Source organism: Lagenorhynchus albirostris, chromosome 9, assembly GCF_949774975.1.
Source record: "Lagenorhynchus albirostris chromosome 9, mLagAlb1.1, whole genome shotgun sequence".
Taxonomy (NCBI): Eukaryota; Metazoa; Chordata; class Mammalia; order Artiodactyla; family Delphinidae; genus Lagenorhynchus; species Lagenorhynchus albirostris.
In genome coordinates, this window is record NC_083103.1 from 104326399 (window position 1) to 104351196 (window position 24798).

Below are 24798 nucleotides of genomic sequence, written 5' to 3' on the forward strand. Positions count from 1 at the left end.
TTTACTGTGATGCTGATTTACAGTATATGATGCAGTTAAGAGTCCCTTGCATATACATGCGTACCTGTGTATAAGTGCACATATATGTACATACAGGGAGTGTGCATTTTATGAGCCTCTGGCGAGGAAGCACCTTGGGACAAACCAGTTGAACAGGCTGGTTCTCTGTAGCGATCAGCACGTCCCCGTCTGCCCCTCCCTCCTGCACTGGCCTCACAACTTGCTGCCAGAAAGGTCGCGAAAAAGACGAAATTTCATTTTTTTGAAGCCAGTTTCCGCCAGTGTTCTAAAGAGTGTTTTCACTTGACCCTCTGCAATACCAGCTGGAAAATGGGGGTCTACGTTCATTATGATTCAGTTCCAAACCTAACAGACCCGCTTTCTGTAGGTTAGTGCCTGCCATCTGCTAGCTGCTTTGTAAACAGCGCCTCATTTCATTGTCTGAACTTCAGAGCATGGCTGTTATCTTACAGAAAGCTGAGGTCCTCCGCCTGGTGAGGGTTGAAGCAGAGACCCAAGCCCAGCTGTCACTGTCCATCCATCCCCTTGCTCCGTGTATGTCGGCCCCGGGAGACAGTGGGCCCAGGAGTCACCTCCTAAGTGGCGCCTGTCAACCAGGACTCACCCAACTGGCCAACTCTTAGGACTGGTGTCCATCACCCACACCGCTGTCAGTGGTGGGCCTCGGAACTGCCTGGGACTGGTGAAATAGCAGTGGGTTCCTTTACCCCAATGGGGTCAGTACAAAGGGAGCTGAGGTTCACCTGTCGCCCTCACCCTGGATTGATGGAGAGTCTATCTCTGTATCTGTAGATCTATAGATGCTCTATGCAGATGGTAGTTTTTTAATTTTGAAAGGAAATGTGTGTAAGGCAGGGACTGCAGGGCAGACCTCACCTAGACCAGCTCCACTCTGCTCCCTGGCGGCACCTTCCCCGCACAGGGTCCTGAGAGAAACTTGCTCAGCCCCTAGTTTCTGCCGGTGACTCAGCCTTGCCCTCTGGGGAATGTGGCCCTGCCCACCTTGCTGGCAGCCTGCGGTGCCGGCAACTCCCCGCGGACTTTGGCGTGAGGTCATCCGACCTCCTCGTCTGCTCTCAGTTACAAATCGGAACCTGGCAGTCGAGGTCTGAGCCAGCCCAGGTGTCCTAGTAATCTCTGGTTTCAGTTGCCATGACGCTGATTCTCTGATTTAGGAGACACACTGGGACGTGATGAGTCTCTAAGTTAATTTGGACAGGCCCCAGGGTCCCCTCCAAAGGAACGCACGGTCTGACGTGGCTTGTCAGAAGTGGACACGGGCAAGATTGATGGAAGGAACCAGAAGGCCCTGTGGCACCCGCCCCCTGCCCCCCCATTTCACAGCTGAAACAGCCACCAGCTCACATGTTCCTCAGCACAGAGTCAAAGTCTGGGACGTGCAGTACTTTTCTGGGACAAAAGGTGAAGTGGTCCTTGTAAAACAGAGTCGGTGCCTTGCCTTGTTACGTAGAATGAATAAGGGGAAAGGGTGTCTGTCCTGCCCTCTGTGGGCACTGGGTCTAGCAGGCCTTCACAATCGCAGGCTGCTGTGCTTTTCCTCAGGGAGTGGCCCAGGTATCCAGGGAAGGGGACAGGACCTACCCAAATAAAAAACGTTTTTCTAGAGTCCTTGAAATGGATGGGGCATGACTTCTTGAGGAATGTCGAGGAGTTCTCAGGCCAACTTAACCCGGGTCTGGTTGAACTTAAAATGCTGGAGTCGGTGTCTCTTTCTGATGAGAGCAGCAACCTCCAAGAGTAAAACCTTTTAAATTTGCGCCCTCTATAGAGAGTCACTTAAAAACTGTATGCATGTACTATCATAAACGGAAATTTGGGAAGCATAAGAAAGATGAAATTTTTTTTCCAAATTTTATTCACTAAAGGTACAAAGCCTGTTGGGTCCAGTGAAATATTACAAGTTTTAGTGCAAGCAAAGTGATTGCTTTCATTCTCTCTCTAACTAAAGTCCATAGTTCTTTCAGATTTCCTTAGTTTTTACCCAGTGTCCCTTTTCTGTCCCGGGATATCACATACTTACGTGTGTCTCTTTAAACTCCTCCCGACTGGAGCTTCCTCAGACTTTCCCTGTTTTTGATGACTTTGAAGGTTTTGAGGCATACTGGTCAGGCATATTGTAGGATATGCTCCTCTACCAGGAGTTCTTCTCATGACAAGACCCTGGGATTGTGTGTTACTGGGGAGGAAGACCACAGCCAAGTGCCGTGCTCATCACAGCATATCAAGGGGACGAGCTGTCCCCATGATTGTCCCTATCCATGTCGTCCTTGATAACCTGCCTGTGGTGTGTTTGTCAGCTTCTCCCCTGTGAAGTTTCTCTCCTCTCCCCTCGCTGCCAGGGCATTGCTATGTGCTTAAGGAGTGGAGAGTTATGTACCCTCACACCTTCTTATTTATTTATTTTTTGCGGTACACGGGGCTCTCACTGCTGTGGCCTCTCCCGATGAGGAGCACAGGCTCCGGACGCACAGGCTCAGCGGCCGTGGCTCACGGGCCCAGCCGCTCCGCGGCGTGTGGGATCTTCCCGGACCGGGGCACGAACCCGTGTCCCCTGCATCGGCAGGCGGACTCTCAACCACTGTGCCACCAGGGAAGCCCCAACACCTTCTTATTTTTAAATTGTGTTCTAACACTTTGCAACACAGCAATTAGAAAGTCAGGTTCTAAGGTCTCCTTGTATTTCATGGCTATCAAAGCTGAAAGAGTTCTTGACTGTGGTGATGGTTTCAGGGGTGTGTAAGTCTGACGTATGTCAAACTTATCAGATTGTACCTTTCTAATGTGTGCAGTTTATTGTATGTCAATTATACCTCAATAAAGTTTTTTTTTCTTTTAAGCCGGAAGAGAAATTGCAAAAACAGGCTGGAATGGGGTAAGTCATCCTTGACTGTGCCTGTTAACAGCACGATACTAAATTTCCTATTCTATCTACCAGTTCTATTTCCGAGCTTAAGTATACAGATAGGTCTTTCAGATGAGGCATCACTTTTGACAGCAGAATTAACTACTAATGAAAACCTTTCCAGACGTTGGTTTTCAAATTTCTCCATAGCATAGGTGTCTTTAGAAAAAGCAAGTTGAAAAGGTGTTTTTAGCTTAAAAAACAAACAGGGAACAGCATAACATCATTAAGTTCAACAACTGATTACTTTGTCACAAGATGAATCTCTCTGTGAGGTACAGAATGTTTCCTTGGTCACTTCCAATCTTATTTAAAAATACTGTGAAGATTCATATTCTGATTCTAATCAGAATAACTACATTGGTTGGAGACATTTGGTAGCATTTCGTGCACTTATGATTTCCAGCATCAAACTTTACTTGGAACTAGTTCATTATTCCAACCAAAGCAGCCAATCCATCAGCATTACATTTTCCGAGATTTTTCATACTACATTCTTTCCCATAAAATACAAATAAAATTTAAAAGGCAGCTATCATGTTACAAGTGGGAATTCTGAAGGCAAACTACCTGATTCTTTTCCTAATTTGGCCACCTACTTACTGGCTGGGTGACCTTGAGGAGGTTGTCTAACTGCTCTGTGCCTTAGTTTCTCCGTCTGAAGAAATGGGGGTGGTGATAGCACTTAGGTTGTTGGGTTAGGAGTGAGTGGCCACAGGGAAAGATGCTAGAGCTACACCAGTGAGTGCCCAGTGTAGACAAGTGCTCAGTGAATGTGAGCTGGTATTATTTGTTGAAAACATCTCCTCCCAGTACACAGGGCTCAGTAAAACAACAGTTTTTGTGTACGTTGTGATTAAAGCAATTGGTAAATATTATACCGTAAACTGAGCTGTACTTTCATCCACACCTTCCATAGCCTGATGGGGCTTTTTGCTTGTTTCTTCAAAGCTGTCATCTTCCGACAGCACTTGCTGACAGAAGCATGGATTATACTGCTTCCGTGTTGCTTTTGTGCATCATTTCAGCCCTTTTTACTGTGGCAGGACAAGGTGATTCTACAATGGTTTATGGCTTTTTGTCTTTGGCATTTCATTAAGAACCTCAGGCTGTATGTTTATCATTCCTAAATGAAATTTTGTAAATTACAAGATTGAGTATTGCATGACTTCAAGTGCTGAAAAAATTGTAGTGGGTTGTCTTCACGTGCTGGTCATTTAGTTTTTAAGTGTCATTAAACATGATGGCCTCATAATATTTGTCAGTGCCGCCAGACCCAACATACATTTAGAGTGAGGAATGTCATTATTAATGTACGTTGTAAACGGACATTATTAATGTGTGATGTAAGTCCACGGTCTTGATAATTTCATACTTTTGGGGAGTTCCCTAGCGGTTCGGTGGTTGGGACTCCTCACTTTCACTGCCGAGGGCCTGAGTTCAATCCCTGGTGGGAGAACTAGGATCCTGCAAGCCACACGGCCAAATAAAAATGAAACTTTTGGGCTTCCCTGGTGGCGCAGTGGTTGAGAATCTGCCTGCCAATGCAGGGGACACGGGTTCGAGCCCTGGTGCGGGAAGATCCCACATGCCGCGGAGCAACTGGGCCCGTGAGCCACAACTACTGAGCCTGCGCGTCTGGAGACTGTGCTCCGCAATGAGAGGCCATGATAGTGAGAGGCCTGCGCACCGCCATGAAGAGTGGCCCCCGCTCGCCGCAACTAGAGAAAGCCCTCGCGTAGAAACGAAGACCCAACACAGCCATAAATAAATAAATAAAGCAAAAAATAAAAAAATAAAAAATAAATAAAAATGAAACTTTTTTACCAACTTCATATCAGAAGATAATATTTTTTACCCGATAATGTGGCCATTGAAGAGTTTGTACTAGGAGTAGAAACGTCAATCTTGTCACTTTCTCGTTCTGTGGAGTGAAGAGCATACGCTGCAAGAATCTTGTAAACCACATATTTATTTACATTATTTGATTAAAACTTCCTTTCACTCGGTGAATGAACACTGGACTCAGAATGTAAGCAAATGTATCAGGTACTGTGATTTTTAAAAAGCCCATGTTGCAAAGCGGAAATAGAGACACAGACATAGAGAACAAATGTATGGATACCAAGGGGGAAAGGGGTGGGGTGGGAGGGATTGGGAGATTGGGATTGACACATACACACTATTGATACTCTGTATAAAATAAAATATGACACATACACTATTGATACTATGTATAAAACTGATGGGAATGTACTGTATAGCAAGGGATCCCTACGTAATGCACTGTGGTGGCCTAAATGGGAGGGAAGTCCAAAAGGAAGGGGATATATGCACATGTATGGCTGATTCATTCTGCTGTGTAGTAGAAGCTAACACAACATTGTAAAGCAACTATACTCCAATAAAAATTAATTAAAAAATAAATAATAATTAATTTAAATAATTAAAAGAAATAATAAACAGGCCCCATGCAGCACCATGGGTCAGGGGGTAGCTACAAATATCAGATGAAAGAAAGGATGAACTTGGATGTGCTGATGATGTGGACAGGCAGAAATTCTCAAAGATGCTCAGCAGAGAAGCAGGTAAGTAGGCCCAGGTAATAAAATACATATCCAGACAGGCTCCGAGACTACCAGCTCAGAGCATCTGCATTTGCACCGTCCGTGGACACCAGGGTGTTTTGGGGGCAGCCCTGTTATGTTGGCAGGATTTCCATATGATGTGTCCTGTCTACCCAAGGCAGGAACAGAACTGGACTTCTCAGCTGGCTTGTGGGGAGGGCACAGGTGTCGCTTAGAGTCACCAATGAGATGCACTCACAAGAGACTCACTCAAGAGGGAACAAAGAGGGCTTCCCTGGTGGCACAGTGGTTGAGAGTCTGCCTGCTAATGCAGGGGACACAGGTTCGAGCCCTGGTCTGGGAAGATCCCACATGCCGTGGAGCAACTGGGCCCATGAGCCACAACTACTGAGCCTGCGCGTCTGGAGCCTGTGCTCCACAACAAGAGAGGCCGCGACAGTGAGAGGCCCACGCACCGCGATGAAGAGTGGCCCCCGCTTGCCACAACTAGAGAAAGCCCTCGCACAGAAACGAAGACCCAACACAGCAAAAATAAATAAAATAAATTAATAAACTCCTACCCCCAACATCTTCTAAAAAAAAAAAAAAAAGAGGGAACAAGAGACCCCACAGGCCACTCTCTGGTTATAGCGACAACAGAACATGCAGCTTCCGGGCAGTAGGGTAGCATGACGCGTCCAGGGTCGGTCTCGCTGGGCTGAGCTGTAGTGGCGTCTCCCTGGGACGGGAGCAGTGAGGCTTCCCAGGCAGCCCTGTGGTATGGCTGGCCTTGTTCCTGGCTCTGTCTCTTCCCTTCTTGCCTCTCTGGCCCTCCCAGAGATTCTATGAGCTTCCTAAGGATCTTTTAATAATTTCCTCTTTTTTTTTTTTTTGCTCATATCAGCTAGAGCATTCTGTTGTTTCTGAGCTGGCAAGTTGACAAAAACTCCATTAAGGGCAGATTCGCTGAACTCTAATGAGAAAATTGTGCCTGTTGCCTTCACTCAATAAAGGAGATGGGACTAAAAAACCCAGTGACATGAGAAGGACTCTCAGTGTGGGAAAAGGAAAATACAGATACAAGATGTTACAGTCAGTACTACCCTGGGGTCCTATATTTGAATCAGAAATATCAGTGTGAATTTGTTGGGTATTTTATCTCTTTTAAAAAAATGCCTAGCTTTGTCCTTCAAAAGCCCCAGAAACGGGAGTTCCCTTGTGGCCTAGCGATTAGGATTCTAGGCTTTCACTGCCATGGCCCTGGCCGGGGAACTGAGATGCCACAAGCTGCATGGCACAGTCAAAAAAGCCCCGGAAAAAGTGACCAACGCAGTAGTAATAAACATTCCTTGTGCCAGGTGATTGTCTTGAAATGCTGTTTCTCACTAAAAGACAATGGGACTTGTTGAAGAAATGGCTGATTGCATGTGTGGGCAGGGAACGTACAAGGTGAACCTGAAACATCTGACCAGAAAGCAAAGAATGATCAAAGATGAGTAGGATTGGGTCAAAAAAGAGTCAGAACCAGGACTTCCCTGCTGGTCCAGTGGGTAAGAGACTCTGCGCTCCCAGTGCTGGGGGCCCGGGTTCAATCCTCTGTCGGGGAACAAGATCCCACATGCCACAACTAAGAGTCCACATGTCACAACTAAGAAGTCCACATGCCACAACTAAGTGTCCACATGCCACAACTAAAAAGATCCGGCACGCTGCAACTAAGACCCAGTGCAGCCTAAATAAATAAATAAATAAATATTTTTTAAAAAAGAGTCAGAACCAACTTGAAGACATCCCTGCTGGTCACAGAGGGGAGAGTTTGAACATCAATAGCATACAAATGGCAATGAACCAAAACATACCAATACATTTAAATCCAAGAATTCATAATAATACAAAAACAAACAAACAAACACCAGTTGTTCCCTTTGGAAAATGCTAGAAAGCTGACTATTTTGAAAACTACTCAACAGAGGGAGAGACTCAGGCCTTTACTCTTGCCTTCCTGTACAAACATTACTACCGGGTAACCACATAGATGAGAAATTTCTCTCTATAGAAGTATTCCAGCATGTAAATAAACAAGGGATGATAAATTGAAATGTTACCGTTCACATTTCCTGAATTTAGAACCTAAGCATGGAACTAGGAAAACAAAACGAGACAGCCAGACATAGGCCTCACGTTGAAAAACACACCACCACCTATGAAGAATCTTCCCTCCAAAAAACAATCAAACGTTCATCTCATTAAGCCTCTAAATACAGCAATTTGTAGGGAATACAGAGCACAAGGGAACTCACTAAAGAGACAACAGTTGGAAGATACAGTCCACAAAATCCTCACTGTGGGAAGTCTACAGGACAAATGGTCTGATTTCTTCAGTAAATAAATAGTAAAGGAAGAACAACTGTAAAGGAAGAAAAAAGGGAACCTCTAGATTAAAAGAGACCTAAAAGACATGTTGGAAACAAAACAGACAAACAAAAAGCAGGCCAAAGCTAAACAATGATGTGCAGAGATTCAGGCCTGGATGATCAAAACCATGTAAGAAAAATGAGCAAGTAATCCCCTCCCCAGGGCCCGGGTTCGATCCCTGGTCGGGGAACTGGGGTTGTTTGGGGACAGGCACATGGAGGGGTCAGGGTTGGGCTGTGTTGACAAAGTTCCAGTGGTGATGATAAGGTGTTGCTTTAGAATAATCCAATAAGCTGTGTATGTACTTTATGCTCTTTTCTATATTTGCGTTGCATTTAACAATAAAAATTTTGAGTGATAATGGAAAACCAGAAAACATTTTCACTTATTCATTTCGTTTTAAAATAATTTAACAAGCATTTCTTGAGTGTGAGCTGGGGAACCAGCAGATACTGATCCTTGCTTTCAGGAACTTTGTGTTTTGAAAGACGGGTGATGCAGTGCCGTGTATCTGTAATCACAGCCGACTGGGGTGGAGCTGAGTGGAAGAAGGCAGGGCTTCAGGAAGTGACGTGTAGTCCGGGGAGGACTAGATGGTGGCTTGCAATAGTGAGATGCAGTAGGAAAACAAGGGGTAGACAGATTCCAAATATATTTTGGGGGTAGAACTGACAGATTTGTTGTTTGTGGGTGGGTGGTATAAAGAAAGTCGGTGATGCCTTTAGAATTGTTTCAATAAATGGACGTTGAAGGTATTATTACTAAGATGGCCAGATCCGAAGTAACATAAAGAAGAGGCACTCATGGCACTAAAACTTGCTGCCCTGCTGCAAAAGGAGTGTCTCATATCATCTCCCAGGCTCCTGGAGCATCCTCTTTTATCTCATGGAGCTGTGAATGCCTTGCACGTAGAAGGCACTCAGTGCTGTCATTTGAATGCAAAGCACATGCCCTGCATTGACTGCGATTGCAGGCTAGGAGGAGGTGATGCAGGCCAAGACCCTCCCCCTGACACTGTGTCACGTCAGCTTACTGAGTGCACACCACGCGTGTGACAGAGGAAGAAGTGTAACCACATGTCCTGACATTAAACCCATGACATGTGAGGTCAGTGCTTTTATTCCTAAATTGTAAGTGAAGAAACCCAAGAGCAGGCAGCCTAAAGGATATAGCCAGGTTCTCACACTCCTAGGGGGTAAATCCAGACTCAAACTCAGATGTCAGCCTGAGGCCCATGTAGTTTGCTGCAGTGACCAACTCACAGGGCCTCCATCACCATCTTTCTCTTCCCCCACAAACACTCCCACTCCCAAGTTTCTCTTCCCCCACAAACACTCCCACTCCCCGGGTAAGTCCTTCTCTACTTGACCCCAGGACTCTGTCCCCTGGGGGCCCCTCAGAAGGCCACTCCGACTGCCCCAATGTCCTTGGGGCCAGAGCCGCTTAGTGGACTGACCACAGGCTGAAAGACACTGGCTTCGGCTGGTGACGACATGGGAGGGATTGTGGCCGCGTCAGGCAGACCCAGCAGCTCTGCTGCTGCTCAAGTTGGTGAGAAGAGGAGCAAACCCAGGCGAAGCAGATCACTCCAGGCCTGCAGGCAAATCCCACTCCCGAGAGGACCCGTCCGCAGACAAGTGGTGTGGGAGAAGTTTGGAATGGGCGGAGAGCAGGGTGAACCAGTGAGGGAGCCGTCATCTGTGAATGTAGCTTAATCGTCTAGAACAAGATGTGTATACCTGACACCTACTCCCCAGTGGAAGGTAAACATGCACTTTCTAAATACCAGTTGTTTAGCGGTCACGAGGAAATTCTGCCTTCCCCCTGCATGACGCCCACCCACGTCCCTGGCCTTGAGAGCAATACTGCATCTGCCTGGAATCTTTCCCACATCTCACCCCGCCCCCCCCAACCCCTTTTCTCCTTCTCTCGGTGAAATCCAAATTCAGCTGAAATGCCACTTCTGTGGAGCTTTCACAGGCATAGTTAATCTCTCCTTCCTCAGTTCTTCCAGAATCTGGTACTCTCCTCCATTAGAGCTTGCACTCGAGGGCGTTTTGATTTTCCTGGTCCACGTAAGAGCTCTCTAAATGTGGTTGCAAGGAAAAACGAGGCCATGAAGCTGATGAGCATGTCAGCATATTACGAAGCTCAGGGGGCTTCCCTGGTGGTCCAGTGGCTAAGACTCCACGCTCTCAATGCAGTGGGCCCGGGTTCGATCCCTGGTCGGGGAACTAGATCCCGCACGCATGCCACAACTAAGAGTTCGCATGCCCGCAACTAAGACCCGGTACAGCCAAAATATATAAATATTAAAAACAAACAAACAAACAAAAAAAGAAGCTCGGGCTTCTGCTCTTGGGTTTCTTCACTTACAATTTAGGAATAAAAGCACTGACCTCACATGTCATGGGTTTAATGTCAGGGCATGTGGTTATACTTCTTCCCCTGTCACACGCGTGGTGTGCACTCAGTAAGCTGACGTGACACAATGTCAGGGGGAGGGTCTTGGCCTGCATCACCTCCTCCTAGCCTGCAATCGTAGTCAATGCAGGGCATGTGCTTTGCATTCAAATGACAGCACTGAGTGCCTTCTACGTGCAAGGCATTCACAGCTCCATGAGATAAAAGAGGATGTTCCAGGAACCTGGGAGATGATATGAGACACTCCTTTTGTAGCAGGGCAGCAGGTTTTAGTGCCATGAATGCCTCTCCTTTATGTTACTTTGGATCCAGCTTACTTTCCATCATCTACACTAATTGAAGGGTATTGTGTCATTGGTGACTGTGGTACCAAGGTAGTACCTACAAAGTTCCGTAGGTGACTTTGTCACAATACGCAGAAAATTATTTTCTGATATCTTCTCTTTAGCTTTGGAATGCTTCGTAGGATGGGAGGGGCAGAGACTTATTTTCTATTTATTCAGGGGATGGTGCCAGTCAGTGTGCTAGGCTCTGAGGACTCAAAGGTGCATAAGACATTGACAGAAATGCAAAGAAAAGGTGATAAATTCCACAGTAGAGGTATAAACAGACCTAGTTCTGGTTTAGGGGGAAGGAAAACCTCATGGAGGAAGTAGGGTATCAATCTGGATAGGCTAGACTTGCTGCAATAACAAACAAACCTCGACTCTCAGTGGCTTAACATCCCAAAAGCTTACTTCTCATCGATGCTACATGTCAAACGCACATCAGCAGAAGTCTCTGCTCACTGCAGCCACCTAGGGCTGCAGGCTAATAGGGGTCTTGCCTTATCTCAGCACGTGCTTCCAGGATCACCTAGCCAGGGAGAGAAGGCATGGGGATTGCGCATTGCGTCCTCATGCTCCTACCTGGAAGAGGTGTGTATCGTTTGCCATTTGCCATTTCCCTGCCCACAGTTAGCCACAGGGCCACACCTAACTTCAAATTCCAGCCTGTGCCCAGAAGGCAGAGAGCTGGAAATACTCTGGTGAAGAACATGAATGACTAGTGCTGTGCAAGCGGCTTTGTCCCAATGTGCAGAGATGCTTGTGAAGGAGAAGGGCTTCCCAGCGGATGAGAAGCTTTAGGAAAGGTGCAGATGTGGGGAAGTCTGGCTGCAGAAAAGGGGTCCTAGTAGGAGTGCCGGGAGGCAAGTTTGCAAAGGAAGACAGGTCACGCTGTGAGAGCCAGGCAGGAAGTTGGATTTGATCCAGGAGACACTGCGGGTTTTACAGGAGCTGTGGTTTAGGATAAGTAACCTGATTGCCTGTGCCGGAGAGGTCAGAGGGTAGCAAACGGGAGGCAGGAGATCCAGTTGCTTATTATTATTATTTTTTCTAAACGCACCACTTTACTTTCCTTGTAAGGCAGCCAGACATTACAAACCTTAAGCACGTGACAGTCACATGATTTCTTCAATAAGCCCTAGAGCTTCCACAACTCTCCTGGGGCCTACAGCCCGAGCAGTCCTGAGGAGTCTAACGGCAATGCTTTCTCCACAGACACACGTTCCTTTGAGGTTTGTTTGTTTGTTTAATACATTTATCTATTTTTATCTATTTATTTTTGGCTGCTCTGGGTCTTCCTTGCTGCACGTGGGCTTTCTCTAGTTGCGGTGAGCGGGGGCTACTCTTTGTTGCGGTGTGCAGGCTTCTCATTGTGGTGGCTTCTCTTTTTGCGGAGCACTGGCTCTAGGCACACGGGCTTCAGTAGTTGTGGCGTGTGGGCTCAGTAGTTGTGGTTCGCGGGCTCTAGAGCACAGGCTCAGTAGTTGTGGCACATGGGCTTAGTTGCTCCGCGGCATGTGGGATCTTCCTGGACCAGGGCTCGAACCTGTGTCCCCTGCATTGGCAGGCATTCTTAACCACTGTGCCACCAGAGAAGCCCTGATGTTTGGGGTGTTGAACACAAGCTCACTGGATCATTTGTCTTCAACACAGTCCATTTCTGTTCCTAAAAGTATTCACTGTACTTTCTTCTCGATGAACATGCTGACACCATCTTGAACAATCTCCTTGTCAGAGTTTCCCTGTCTTCGTATATTCTAGCAGGTAGCAAAGGCCATTACAGCCCTTGGTTTGGACACCAACTTTCACACCTACGTGTTCAGGCTTATCTTTCAGAAGTTGTTCTATCTTGTTTACTGCTGAAGGGATCAGGGTGAGGGTGGCCTGGGTAGGCTGCAGCTCCCTCTGGCTCACAGCACGGACACTGGCCCGGACTAACAAAGCCGACATCCTCGCTGCCCTGGTGCCCCGGTGCCTCTGGCCAGAGCTTGGCCACCTCTCTCCATGGACAGGGTGGACACATTCTCCATTTGCTTCTTATACTAATCCAGACAAAGGGGGATAAGAGCTTGAAGTGGGGTCTTCTGAATGGGGAGGAAAGAGAGGTGGTACACATCAGCTACTAAAGAGAAAGACTTGCTCAGGTCTGGATCGAAGTAGGTATGAGATGCAAGGGGGCTGCAGAGTCAAAGGCGATTCCACGGTTTGGAGCCTAGGAGAACAGTATTATAAATGGAGAAAACAGTGCAAGATGGCAAGTCTTGGAAGGAAGTTCAGGGCCTGCTGATTGCAAAGCAGGGGTTTTAATTTTGTTTACTCTTGTTTCCCAGCACCCAGAACAGGGCTTAGCATATAATATGTGCTCAATAATATTTGTTGACTCTGTAACGCCAGTAGAACACAAATGGAGAAGTTCCCGAGCAATTGCGAATGCCGAAGTGGCACTCCTTCACGAAGCCAGTGCTAGGAAGGCAGAGTTATTTACTTGAAGCCACAAGATGAGTTGCCAAGAAAGTGTAGAGAAAAAAAGGAGGAGGCTGAACCTTGACATTTAGGGGCCAGAAAATGGGTTTTGTTTGGGTTTGGAGGGGTTATAACTGAGACCTGGATGTGGAGCAAGGTGGGGAGAAACTGAAGATGCAGGGGGGAGGGAGGGAAAGAAACCAAGGTGGGCCTCTAGGAGGCGGCAGGGAGGTCGACTTCCAGCGGAAAGGGCCACTTCTACTCGAGGAGGAGGGCGGCGGGGGGGGGATTAAGTTTCGCAGTTGTTCGGTCCTTCCCGCCCGCCTGTTCCGTGCGGAGGCACTGTGCGGAGCGAGGGCCACCCCCAGTCAGGTCGCCACTAGCTCTTCCACCACCTTCAGGCGGTGGCCTCGCTTTCCCGCTTCCCGAGGGGAGGAGGCGGTCCCGAGCCCGGCGGGATGGGGGTGGGGGAGGGAAAGGGGAGGGGAGGGGGAGGGGAGAAGAGAGGAGGAGGGAAGGGGAGGAGAAGGGGAGGGGAGGGGAGGGGAGAGGAGGGGAGGGGAGGGGAGGGGAGAAGAGAGGAGGAGGGAAGGGGAGGGGAAGGGGAGGGGAGGGGAGGGGGAGAGGAGGGGAGGGGAAGGGGAGGGGAAGGGGAGGGGAGGGGAGGGGAGAGGAGGGCGCGGGCCCGGGAAGGTGCGGCGGCGGCGGCGTGGCGGGCGGGGCGGCCCGGGAGCCACACCCTGAAACTACCTGTGCGCGACAGGAAGGGCCCGGCAGAGCCTCGGCGGCCGGAGCGCTGGGCCTGAGACCGGAACCAGGCGCGCCCCGCGCCCCGGCCCCGCGGCGATGGCCTGAGCCACACGGCCTTCGGGACCATGAAGAGCGAGCGGGCGCGCAGGGGCCCAGGCGGCTCCGGGGGCCTCGGCGCGGGACTCAAGTACACCTCGCGGCCGGAGGTGGGCGAGCGCGGGAGGCGCGGGGGTCCGCGGCCGGGGGCCTGGGGGGGGCCGGGGACCGGCGGGCCAGGGGTCTGGGGGCCGGGGGTCCCAGGGGGCCGGCAGCACCGAGCTTCTCTCGGCCAAGGGAGGCGCTACGCTGCCGGCTTGTGGCCGCGGCGCCGACCCGACAGGTGGAATTTCCTGCTCGGCGGGCTCCCGGCCGGACCTTCGGTTCCAGCCTCGCGGCGCCCTCCCCGGTTCCGGCGGTCCCGCAGCGCCCTGTCCCGGTCCTCCTGGCCCTCGGGCCTTTCCCTGGCCTGGAAGGGGGCTCATCTCGGTCCCTGAAGAACTCGGCGCTGTCCGTGCACATCGGGAAAGGAAGAAGCGGCGCAGGCGCTGAGTGGGTGGTTTGGGCCGGGAAAGGGATGTTTCCAGGGGGCTTTGGAGTCCTAGCGTCCTTGGCCTCTGCAGGAATTTGTTTTTGTCTTGCTGGTCAGAAGGCAATGGAGCACCTGTGCAGAGGGCAACTGGGAGACCAGAGCTTCGGTTGCCATGGAGCCTGGAGCTTAGGACTCCCAGGTGGAGCTTGCTCGGGCTTCTCCGAGGGCGGGGATGGAGCCCTTCGGGAAGGTGACTCTGGGACAGGATGTGAGAACCTGCGTCTTGAGCTTTTTGGAGACACTGAAGCAGGCAGCTCTCGTTTGGCAGAAAGGACAAGGACATCTTAAAAGACCTTAAAAACAAACATTAAGTCTTACTGTAGAGAGGCGGGAATGGGCTGTTAGCTGCTTTATTGATGGCCACACCTAGGTAGCAGTGCCCAGGCGAAACTAGCAGCCAGGCCTCCACCTCTCTGCCAGCGGGGACCCCGGCGTCCTGGAAAGCCCGCACACCGAGTGGGCGCCGAGAGGCAGGGGCTGTTTCAGGAGGGAGCAGTGGATGGTCTGCCCCTCCCTTTCTTCCGGGATCCTGGGGTCAGTAAGCTCCTCTGCTACCCCGCACTGCAGCCGTTGCTCCCATGCCAGGCCAGATTCTGGAGGTCTCTCAAATCAGTTCCTTTCTCCAAGAGGCATCCTGACTGAGGGAGCTTGCAGAAGACCAGATTCTGGGGCTTCCGTGGTTCCCTGAACCACAAATAGCAACTGAGTCTGGGCACTCTTGTTTTCTCCACTTTTCCACCGCCTTTGCGGAAGGAAGTGTGGACTCAGCAGCCAGTCTGGAGGCTGGGGTCTGTGTTCCCACTGAGTGTCTGCCCTGCTGGAGGTGGATGCAGCTGGGTGGCCAGCTTCTGCGGCTTCTGCTTCCTTTCTGTAATTGCCGTGTTTGTGAATCCCTGATAATTGCCTCTTGGGGCTCTGGACTCCTGCCTCAGCAGAGGGCCTGCTGTTTGGTGTTTGTTATTTCAGGACTGTTTTTCTTCCCTCCCTCCACGTCACTTGTTTTTTCTCACTTCCCTTCCTGGGACTGTCTCCTGCTGACACTGGGAGAGCTGGGTCTTCTGGACTCGCCTCTCACCGCCCACGCTCCACACTGTCCTCCGGGCTCCCACGGAGCTCCCACCCGTCAGCCCTCGCTTCCTTCCCCCTTGGTCCCTGCTCATTTCTCACCTGCCGTGAAGCTCATCCGTTCTCCTCTGGGCTCTTCCTTCCACTCCGCTTCTGCCATTTTCCCCCGCATGGGTCACTCTGTCTTTTCTCCTGCCAAGCTCCGTTGAACCCACTCTGTACCTCGTCCTGAGCTGGGCTCTCAAAGACAGATAAGATATGGTTGTTTCCCTTAAGGAGCTTACCTTCTTGAGAGCCACGCTAAGAGCTGTGTGTGAACATTCGACGTGACTCGCTGTCCCGAAGGAAGTAGCCTGTGCGCAAAGCTCCTTTCTGTCTCTCCGGGAAGTCTTCAGATGTGCCTCTCCACTCCGTGCTTTCCCAGAGCTCTCAGCCCCTGGATCACCCTGCAGTGTTTGCAGTCAGGGTCTGCAGACTCTCCCTTGACTCGTCTTCTGACTGGGAGGGGCAGCTGCTGTCCCTGGGTTTGTCCTCGGCGTTAGCAGAGCCTGGCTGGGTCCTGCTGGGCCTCGCGCGGCACTGCTGCGTTTGAGTTCCTTGCTCCTGGCCTCCTCCCTCCCTGCATGGCTGGAGAAGGATTCTGTTTGGGGTGCTTGTACTGGCTGCCTCCTTCCCAAGGCTGATGACTCCGGCCCCTGCCCCACTTCCACCTGTTCCTGTTTAGTGGGAAGTGGTCACCTCTGTGTTCCCCATCGTCTCCGGAGCCCTGATGTACGTGTTGTGTCTGGGGACTGTGTGAGCCCTGCCTGCGTGAGAGCAGGGGCACAGATGCCAGTTGTGTGGCTGTTAACGAGAAGTGGGAAGCCTGCCTCACCGGGTGTCCTGGCTCCTGCTGAACCTTTGATGGTGGCGAGGAAGCTGCTTTGAAGGAGCTCTCGGTTCCTCCTCAAGTCAGCATTGCCCTGGGTGAGACTCAGTATCTCCTCGGCAAGCAGAGACCAGGATTGAGAAGTCAGATGTGGTGGGATCAAACTCAGAGGTCGTAGGGGCCAGGCTGTGCCGCTGTGGCTATTCAGAGTCTCATCGCTTTGTTAATTGGTCGAACATTCACTCATCCACATAATAGCTATTTATTAGGTGCCCATGGATGGAGCCTGTGCCAGGTGCTGGGTAATAGCCCTGAGAAGGAGCCCAGTCACACAGTCCCTGCCCTCAGGGAGTTGAGTTCTGCATGGTAAGGACTGGGTTCTGGAGAAGCCTGCGGGCCGCTTAGGAGGGATGTCTAACCCAGGCATAAGGGCCAGGGGGGGTGAATTGTGGCCAGAGCCATCTGTGATGTGGTGACAGGAGCATCCAACGTGGAGCCAAGACCTGGTGCTGCTGCTTTCCCGCCAGGTGATCTCGGAGATGTTACCTAATCTCTCTGTGCCTCAGTTTCTGTGGCTATAAAATGGGGATGATATACATGTTACAGGTTTTTTGCGAAGATTAAAGGGGATGCTTTACATGAAAGCCCTTTATAAGTTGCAGCCTGGTGTACAAATCACACAGTTTGAATTTCTGAGTTGGAGAAGCCTCAAGACAAACTGTAAGGTGATGTCGAGTCAGCAGGATGCATGGGAAGAGGCTGAGAACCCAGGTTGTCAGGATGCTAACTGCGCAGATATGCGGCCTACCTGCTGAACACAGGGAATGTCTTCGAGGGGTGCTGGGGAATAGCATCCCAGCCATGGAAACCCTCTTCAGTTTTCATTTCTCTCCCTTTACTTGGCTTCTATGAGGAAAGTCCTCCTGTGAAAGGGAAATGGATGCTAAGACCGGCTACACATCCCTTTCTTCCTCCTACCACACAAAACAGAACTTCAAGCACTTCTTCCTTTCTCGGTTCTTTGAGCCTGTGCTGGCCTCTCCGGAAGGGGAAGGCCCCGTGCTGGGAGGTGTTTGCAGGGGTGAGAAGAGAGCAGGGGCGCTGGTAAGCAGTGGGAACTAAGACTGAGACCTGGGTGCTGTGAATGGACAGCAAGCCTGTGGGCCTTATAACACCCTTCCCTCCACCTCGGTCCTGGGAAGACCTGGAAATCCGTGGCCCTCGTTTAGGACACGGGAAAACTGAGGGTAAGAGAAGACAACACTAGCTTGACAGCTGCCCAAGGAGGAAGCCCACGTCGCCTGCTGCCCCTGGGAATCACTCGGGCGTGGGTCTGTCCAGAGCCGGCTCCTTGGTGAAGGCGCATCTCATCACAGGCTTCCCAACCTGGGCCTCTCACTGCTAGCTGCGGCCTGTGGCCGCCGTGGTTCCGGAGTCCCCTGCTGCCAGCTCGTTCTCTGGTCTGTGGTTCTGCCCAGGCTGTTGGCTCCTGTCTCTCCTAAGAGAGAAAGTCTGTTCTTGGAAGAGGAGTGAGGGTGTGACAAGCCCCCAAGGAGCCCAGGTCCCAAAGATGTGGCTTCTGACCTTGCGCACTGGCTACTGCTGGCGTGTTTAGAATACGGATAATCATCGCTGAGTTTATTGAGCATGTACCGTGTGTGGGTATTGTACCTCTTAGAGTAAGACTATTATTATTATCCTTTTATAGGTGAGGAAAGTGTAGCACAGAGAGGCTGAGTAACTTGCCTAAGGTCACAGAGGGAAACAGTGGTGAGATCAGGATTTGAACTCAGGCAGTCTGGCTTTACTATATTCTACTTGGACTGCTGCAGTGCAAGGCGGGGCTGGCAGCCCAGTGGGCTCAGGAAGGGGAGAATTGCTAAGGGTAAGAGTTGGTTTGATTTCGTAAGAATATGGATTTTCTCTACTTGGGATTTTCTGAAATGCCTGGGGCTTAGCGCATTTATAATAACCATTTGGTAGCATAGAAATGGGAAATGGGAAGTTCCAAGATTCTCATGGAATTCTCACCTTGGCTGGCAGAGGTGAGAAGGGTATTTGGGGTTTGCTCAGAGCTCATGGGCAGTAATTGCCCTTTTTTCTTTGCTAAGAACTTTTTTTTCTTTTTATATATTTATTTATTTATGTATTTGGCTGCACCGGGTCTTAGTTGTGGCACATGGGATCTTTAGTTGCAGCATGTGGGATCTACTTACCTGACCAGGGATCGAACCCGGGCCCCCTGCATTGGGAACGTGGAGTCTTAACCACGGAGCCGCCAGGGAAGTCCCACTGAGAACTTTGCTAGAAGCAGATTCCTATGAGAATTCTGTCTTGGAATCTCCTATTTTCAGAATTTGCTTATTCTGTCCAGGCTTAGCAACAGAACCTTTAGAACCCTTGTGATAGTTGGCTAACCGGTCAGAATCTTGGATCCTCTGTCTCTCTGAGTTAGTTGGTGGTGATGATGGTGAAAAGATGGAGAAGAAGATGGTGCTAATCACTGCTACCCATCACTAAATACGAGGACTTCAATGTCTCCTCTTTCTCTATCCTCACAGCAGCTATATGCGAACAACGCCTAGTTTACAGATGACCACACTGAGGTTCAGAGGACTTGCGTAATGGCCCAAAGGCAGAGGCGCAGCAGGAGTTCAAACCTAGATCCGTGCACCTTCAAAGCTCATAGCCTTAACCTCAAAGCCGTTGTACAGTTGTATTCCAAGGGCAGGGTGATTGATGCACGTCCCCAGCCAAATCCTAGAACCCATCGTCCAACGGAGTGCTGAGAACCAGGTGCTAGCACGGATCCACTAGAGACCCCTCATGCCAGACCCGCCCGCTTTCTCCTCTTGATGAGGTCACTCACCTGACAGACCAGGAGACTGGCTGGAGATGGGATTTCAACAGGCTTTGAAAAACGTAGCTTTGTTTTCACTACACACACGATTAAAAATCATAAGGGGACTCATCAGGTTGTTTACGTTTTGCATGACTCTTTCCAGTCTTCGCCACACGCTTGGGTTTTATCTAGTGTGTTGCTGTACATGTACTGTTTATGTTCTGGAAGGCATATCAGCCTCCTATCTGCTGGTCACGCTGGAGGGCCGGCGGCTGGAGGAGAGTCTGGTCTGGAGGGGGGTGTCTGGCTGAGCAGCTGGGCCTACGAGGGTCCCCTCGTGCATCCAAGGCCTTTGGGGCGGTGGCCTTGGGGCTGCCCCTGATTCCCTCCATTGTCATTTCTTTTTTTATAAATTAATTAATTTTATTCATTTATTTTTGGCTGCGTTAGGTCTTCGTCGCTGTGCGGGGCTTTCTCTAGTTGCGGCGAGCGGGGGCTACTCTTCATTGTGGTGCGTGGGCTTCTCATTGCGGTGGCTTCTCTTGTTGCGGAGCACGGGCTCTAGGTATGTGGGCTTCAGTAGTTGTGGCACATAGGCTCAGTAGTTGTGGCTCACGGGCTCTAGAGCACAGGCTCAGCAGTTGTGGCGCATGGGCTTAGTTGCTCCGCGGCATGTGGGATTTTCCAGGACCAGGGCTCGAACCCATGTCCCCTGCATTGGCAGGCGGTTCTTAACCACTGCGCCACCAGGGAAGCCCTGTGTCATTTCTTATCTAGTAACAACTCTGATGAAGTCTTGGAGGTTTGCTCCTCAGCTCTGTCGATGATACCCTAGTGGGAGGGAAAGGCCGATACCTCGGATGATTTAATCATGAGTCAGAAGGACCTAGGCTGCCTGCAGGAGAGGCTGCTGAGAATAGCACTGTGTCCGGCTGCCTTACGGGTAAGAGCACCACCCCGACAGCAGACGCAAAACCTCCACCCTCCCACAGCTGAGACGTGAGGGGCCTGAGGAGTGAACGGCACCACAGCAGATCCAGAAGTTTGAGTTGACGAAGCCAGGCATGTAATGTGGCTCCCTAAAATGTAAAGTAAAAAATTTCCCCCTCCCCGATGTTTTTATTTGTTTATACAATTTATTTTGGCTGCACCCACGAGGCATGCGGGATCTTAGTTCCCGGACCAGGGATTGAACCCAGGCCCTCAGCAATGAAAACGTGGAGTCCTACGCACTGGACCGCCAGGGAATTCCCTAGAGAGGCATTTTAATAACTTGGTATTTCCTATGCATATTTTCTAAAAAAAGTTGCTTTCTTTTTTCTGATTATTAAAGTTAGGAAAGGACTTTTTAAAGTTGAGCAATACAGAAATACACACAGTGAAATTCCTCTGAAATTCTCTTCCCCAGGTTTTATAACCCCTATAAATAGTTTGGTTTCTGTTATCCCACAGTCTTCTATTTCCCCAAATGGAATCATGATGTCATTCCTATTCTGCAGCTAAAGACATGGTTGTAATGAATTAATTCATCACACGTTTATTACAAATCTTAACCCATGCTAAGATTGTGGAGCAAGACACAGCCCCCTCTCCGCTCCCCCGTCCTTAAGGAGCAGATGGTTGACTTTGAGAGACTGAGAGACTGGGATGCGGGTATGTTTGGGGTGATAGGGAAACTGGAGGCTGTCACCCCAGTAAAATGGTGGGGCAGGGGCTTTCCTTGGGAGCATCTCAGAGGAGACACCTAAGCTGAGCCTGGAAGGGTGGGAAGTGCCCAACAATTTGACTTTTTTTTTTTCATTTAACTTTGTATTTTAGAGAGTTTTTCCATGTTACTTCCTACTCTTTGAAAAACTGCTCTTGCTGTGTAAACTTTCATCAGGTGGATCTGTCATTCTGTATTATTATTATTTTATTTGTATTATTTGTGTGTGCTAATTGACTGTGTTATTGGACAATTAATGGAAACAGAGCGATGAGGATAAGGGAAGAGATTGACGGGCAGCCCTCATGGGGCCCTTGCTGGTCAGGCCCCGTTTGGATTATGCTGTTGAATTCTGGGTTCCACATCTTAACGGGAATGTTGCTGCTGTGCAGATGGCCAGAGGTTCAGAAAACACTTTGAACTGTTGTTCAGCATTTTAGCCAGAGAAAGAGCAGACCCAGAAGAGTATTTCAGGAGCTTCCCTGAGCTGGAGGAATTAGCCTGGTTCTATTGCAGTGCTAATGTGCAGGGCTATTGTGATGCCGATCGCCCTCGGGGGAAGGGAGAACTTTGTAACGCAGGCCCTAACTGAAAATACTCTTTGCCCCAGAAAGGGTGGCCCTGGGAGGACGGGAGATGCAATGATGTCTAAACTGTTTCAGCTCTAAGAATCTGATTCCAAGGACACAGTTCTCTCCTCTCTCCTGTCGTTTGACTTCTGTGGACTGGGGCCTCCAGGTGCCCTCCCCTGGCGACAAAGGGGCTTTCTTGTTTGCATATTCAGTGCTTTCTCCCAAACAGCTAGATTTGTAGCTGAGTGAACGTTCCTGGGAGCAACTGAAAAGGTGGAAGAGGCGTTTCTGAATGTAGTCAATTCCTGGAGGCTAGTGTGCTTGGGGGTGTTTCCACTAACTTCTGCAGATCCCTGGGTCCAGCAAGGCAGCTGTTAAAAAAGGCTAAAAGGTACTGCGGAATACCACTCAGAAATAAAAAGGAGCAAAGCATTGATGCATGGTGCTCCAGGGAATCTTGCTGAGTGAAAAAAGCCAGCAGTCCCCAAAGATTCTATACTGGATGATCCATTTATATAACATTAAAAAAATAAAATTATTTATTTATTTATTTTTGGCTGCATTGGGTCTTCGAGGCTGCACGCGGGCTTTCTCTGGTTGCAGCAAGCGGGGGCTACTCTTCATTGCTGTGCGTGGGCTTCTCATTGCGGTGGCTTCTCTCGTTGCGGAGCACGGGCTCTAGAGCGCAGGCTCAGTAGTTGTGGAGCGCGGGCTTAGTTGCTCCGCGGCATGTGGGATCTTCCCGGACGAGGGGTTATCTAACATTTTTGAAAGGACGGTTTTAGGCTAGTGGCTGGGGGGCAGAAGGGAAGTGGGTATGGTTGCAGAAGGGCAGTGGGAGGGATCCTTGCGTTGGAACTGTTCAGAATCTTGACACTTGGTAGTTACAGGAACATACACCAGTGATTAAATCGTATGGAACTTAATAGTTACACACAAAAGAGTACAAGTAGAATGGGAACTCTGAACCAGATCTGTGGGTTATATCAACATTGTGGTGTTATAATGTCGTCTTATGAGATGTTACCACTGAGGGAAACTGGGCAAAGTGTACAAGGGATCTTGGTATTATTTCTTACAACTGCACTTGGATTTACAGTGATCTCAACAAAAATGTCAATAGCTAGAAAAAGCACTAGCCCATGAAATCGGAATGTGGGCTCGGTGAAAAGTCAAGAAGAAGGATGGAAAGGAGTTACACGGCGCTGCCTTTATCTCTGTCTTGTTTAGTTTCTTTCTTGTTTAGTTTCTTGTTTCTTAGTTTCTTAGTCTTGTTTCTTGGTTCTTTGTTTAGTTTCTTTCTGGTTTAGCTTCTGGGGGAAGCTGCCTGGTTGTGCCCCTGCGGGCAGATACTTCTGCTCCCGGTCAGGTGACTGGAGCGGGAGAAAGGTGGGCGTGGCTGCCCCAGGAAGATGGTCTCTGGCCAGAAAGGACAGGGCAGGTGCAAAGTTTGTGGGATCAAAGAGACTGGCTGGGTTTGGGGGTGCTGCTCTGTTACACAATCTTGGAGCCCATCTGAGATGGAATTCTCTGGTTGGAATTACAAAAGAGGTTGTGCCCTGGGGGAGCATTGAACTGAGGGCTGGGAGAGGGTGAGACCGGGAGGGCCTAAACTTGGATCTGCCTTGGTATCGGTATCAGGTATAGCAGGTGGCCGGGCTGGCTGACACCAGAGAGCTTGGGGGGCTATCAGCAGATCGCTGGGGTGTGGACTGAGCATTCTCTCCCCTTCTAGGGGTGGACACCGGTCTGGAAAGTTGCCTGGGTCCTGGCACCTGCCTTGGGTAGGCTACGTAATTCTGGCTAGGAAGAGAGAAGTCCTTCCTCCCATCAATCAGTCAGGTTCTAACCCTGCGCAAGGTCAAGGGAAGGGGGTACGGGGTAGAGAAGCAGTACAAAGAGGAAAGTGGGGCAGCCTGACCTCTTAGGACTGCCTGTCCGCCCTCTGTGGCTGGGGGCTATCATTGATGCCAAGGGTCTGAGGGAGGTGAGGTCCCAACGAGAAAGACTGTGGACCAGGGTGGTCCTTGGACACTTCCTGGAGGGGCTCGGCCCTGGGCTGTGTCCTCAGGGACAGGCTGGGCTTGGGAGGTGGTGACAGGAGCAGAGCCTTTCAGAGTGGCAGGATGGTGCCTGCTTCCTTACAGCCTTGGGGGCCTCCTGGCTGGGGTCAAGGTTAGCACCCCCAGACCAGTGTTGAAGGGGTGGAAATCCACCAACTCCAACCCCTCATAAAAGAAAGAAGAGGCTTGTATCCACGGAGTCCGGTTGCAGGTGGTATGGTACCAGTGCCACAGTGGTATGGGCGGGGGCGGGGGGTGGCCCTGGGCAGTGCCAGGTATCGGGAGGGGACCCGGACATGAAACCTGCAGGAGCTTGACGCTGGCTGGCAGAGAACCACCCGGTCCCGGGCCAAGAGTGCCCGCGTTGGCTGAGTCAGCCCCCTGGGACTCTCCGTCCTGCTCTGACCAGGTGTGCAGTTTTGGGTTATTTAGTTTCCTTCAGTGGGAGCTGTTGGCTCTCGGTCAGCTTTCCGTTCTCCTTAGACTCACAGATCTGCAGGTAATTCTGGATCCTCCTTAAGGCCCCGCAGCCTCACCCATTTTCCGGCAGGTCCTTCTTCAGGTGGGGCAGCTGAGGACAGTGACGAGGTTGAAGGGGAAGGGTGAGAGGGTCAAGCAACGAGAAGGCAGAGGGTTTGGGGAGTCCATCACCAGCTGACCGGCCTTGGCTGGCAGTGTGCGTCTGCAGAAATCCGCTGGCAGCCTCCGGGGCTTCTAGATGGTGCTAATAACCTATCGTGGGGAGGTCCTGGGCGCAGAAGCCAAGTCCAGCCCCTTGCGCAGGTACCTCGCATCCCAGGCGGTTGCTTAAAATAGGCTGACTGAAACTGACACGACCCAGCTGGCTCCTCTCGCTGTGGCGGGCGGTGGGTGAGCCGGGCCAGCAGCCTCCTGGGAATGGTAGGCGGCAGTGTATTCTCACAGGCTGGTTCCCAAGAATGACCTGGGACACAGGCTAGACTTGCGGACCCCAGGGCTCTGCTCCTGCCCTGCTGCATTAGGATCTCCCGGGAGAGGGGCCGGGGAATGTGGATGCTGAGCGAGCGCTGTGCTTCTTTTTTGATTTTTTATCGTTATTTTTCATGGCTAGGCAAGTGTGGAGTATGCTGGGCTGGTGCCGTCAATGGGAGCTTCCTGTTTCTTGAGAATCTGGCTTCTTTTGGGAT

General features: G+C 50.4%; 1 protein-coding gene and 1 pseudogene across 1 annotated transcript in view; one reads left to right on the forward strand and one right to left on the reverse strand.

The window, feature by feature from the left end:
* Positions 1-11791: 11791 nt before the first annotated feature.
* Positions 11792-12687, reverse strand: LOC132526567 (iron-sulfur cluster assembly 1 homolog, mitochondrial-like; annotated as a pseudogene).
* Positions 12688-13879: 1192 nt separating this feature from the next.
* Positions 13880-24798, forward strand: part of ST14 (ST14 transmembrane serine protease matriptase) — a 37538-nt gene continuing 26619 nt past the window's right edge. Inside the window, exon 1 of the mRNA XM_060160776.1 lies at positions 13880-14095. Coding sequence (XP_060016759.1) covers positions 14015-14095 — 81 coding nt within the window. The 5' untranslated portion in view covers positions 13880-14014. The remainder of the gene's footprint in view (positions 14096-24798) is intronic.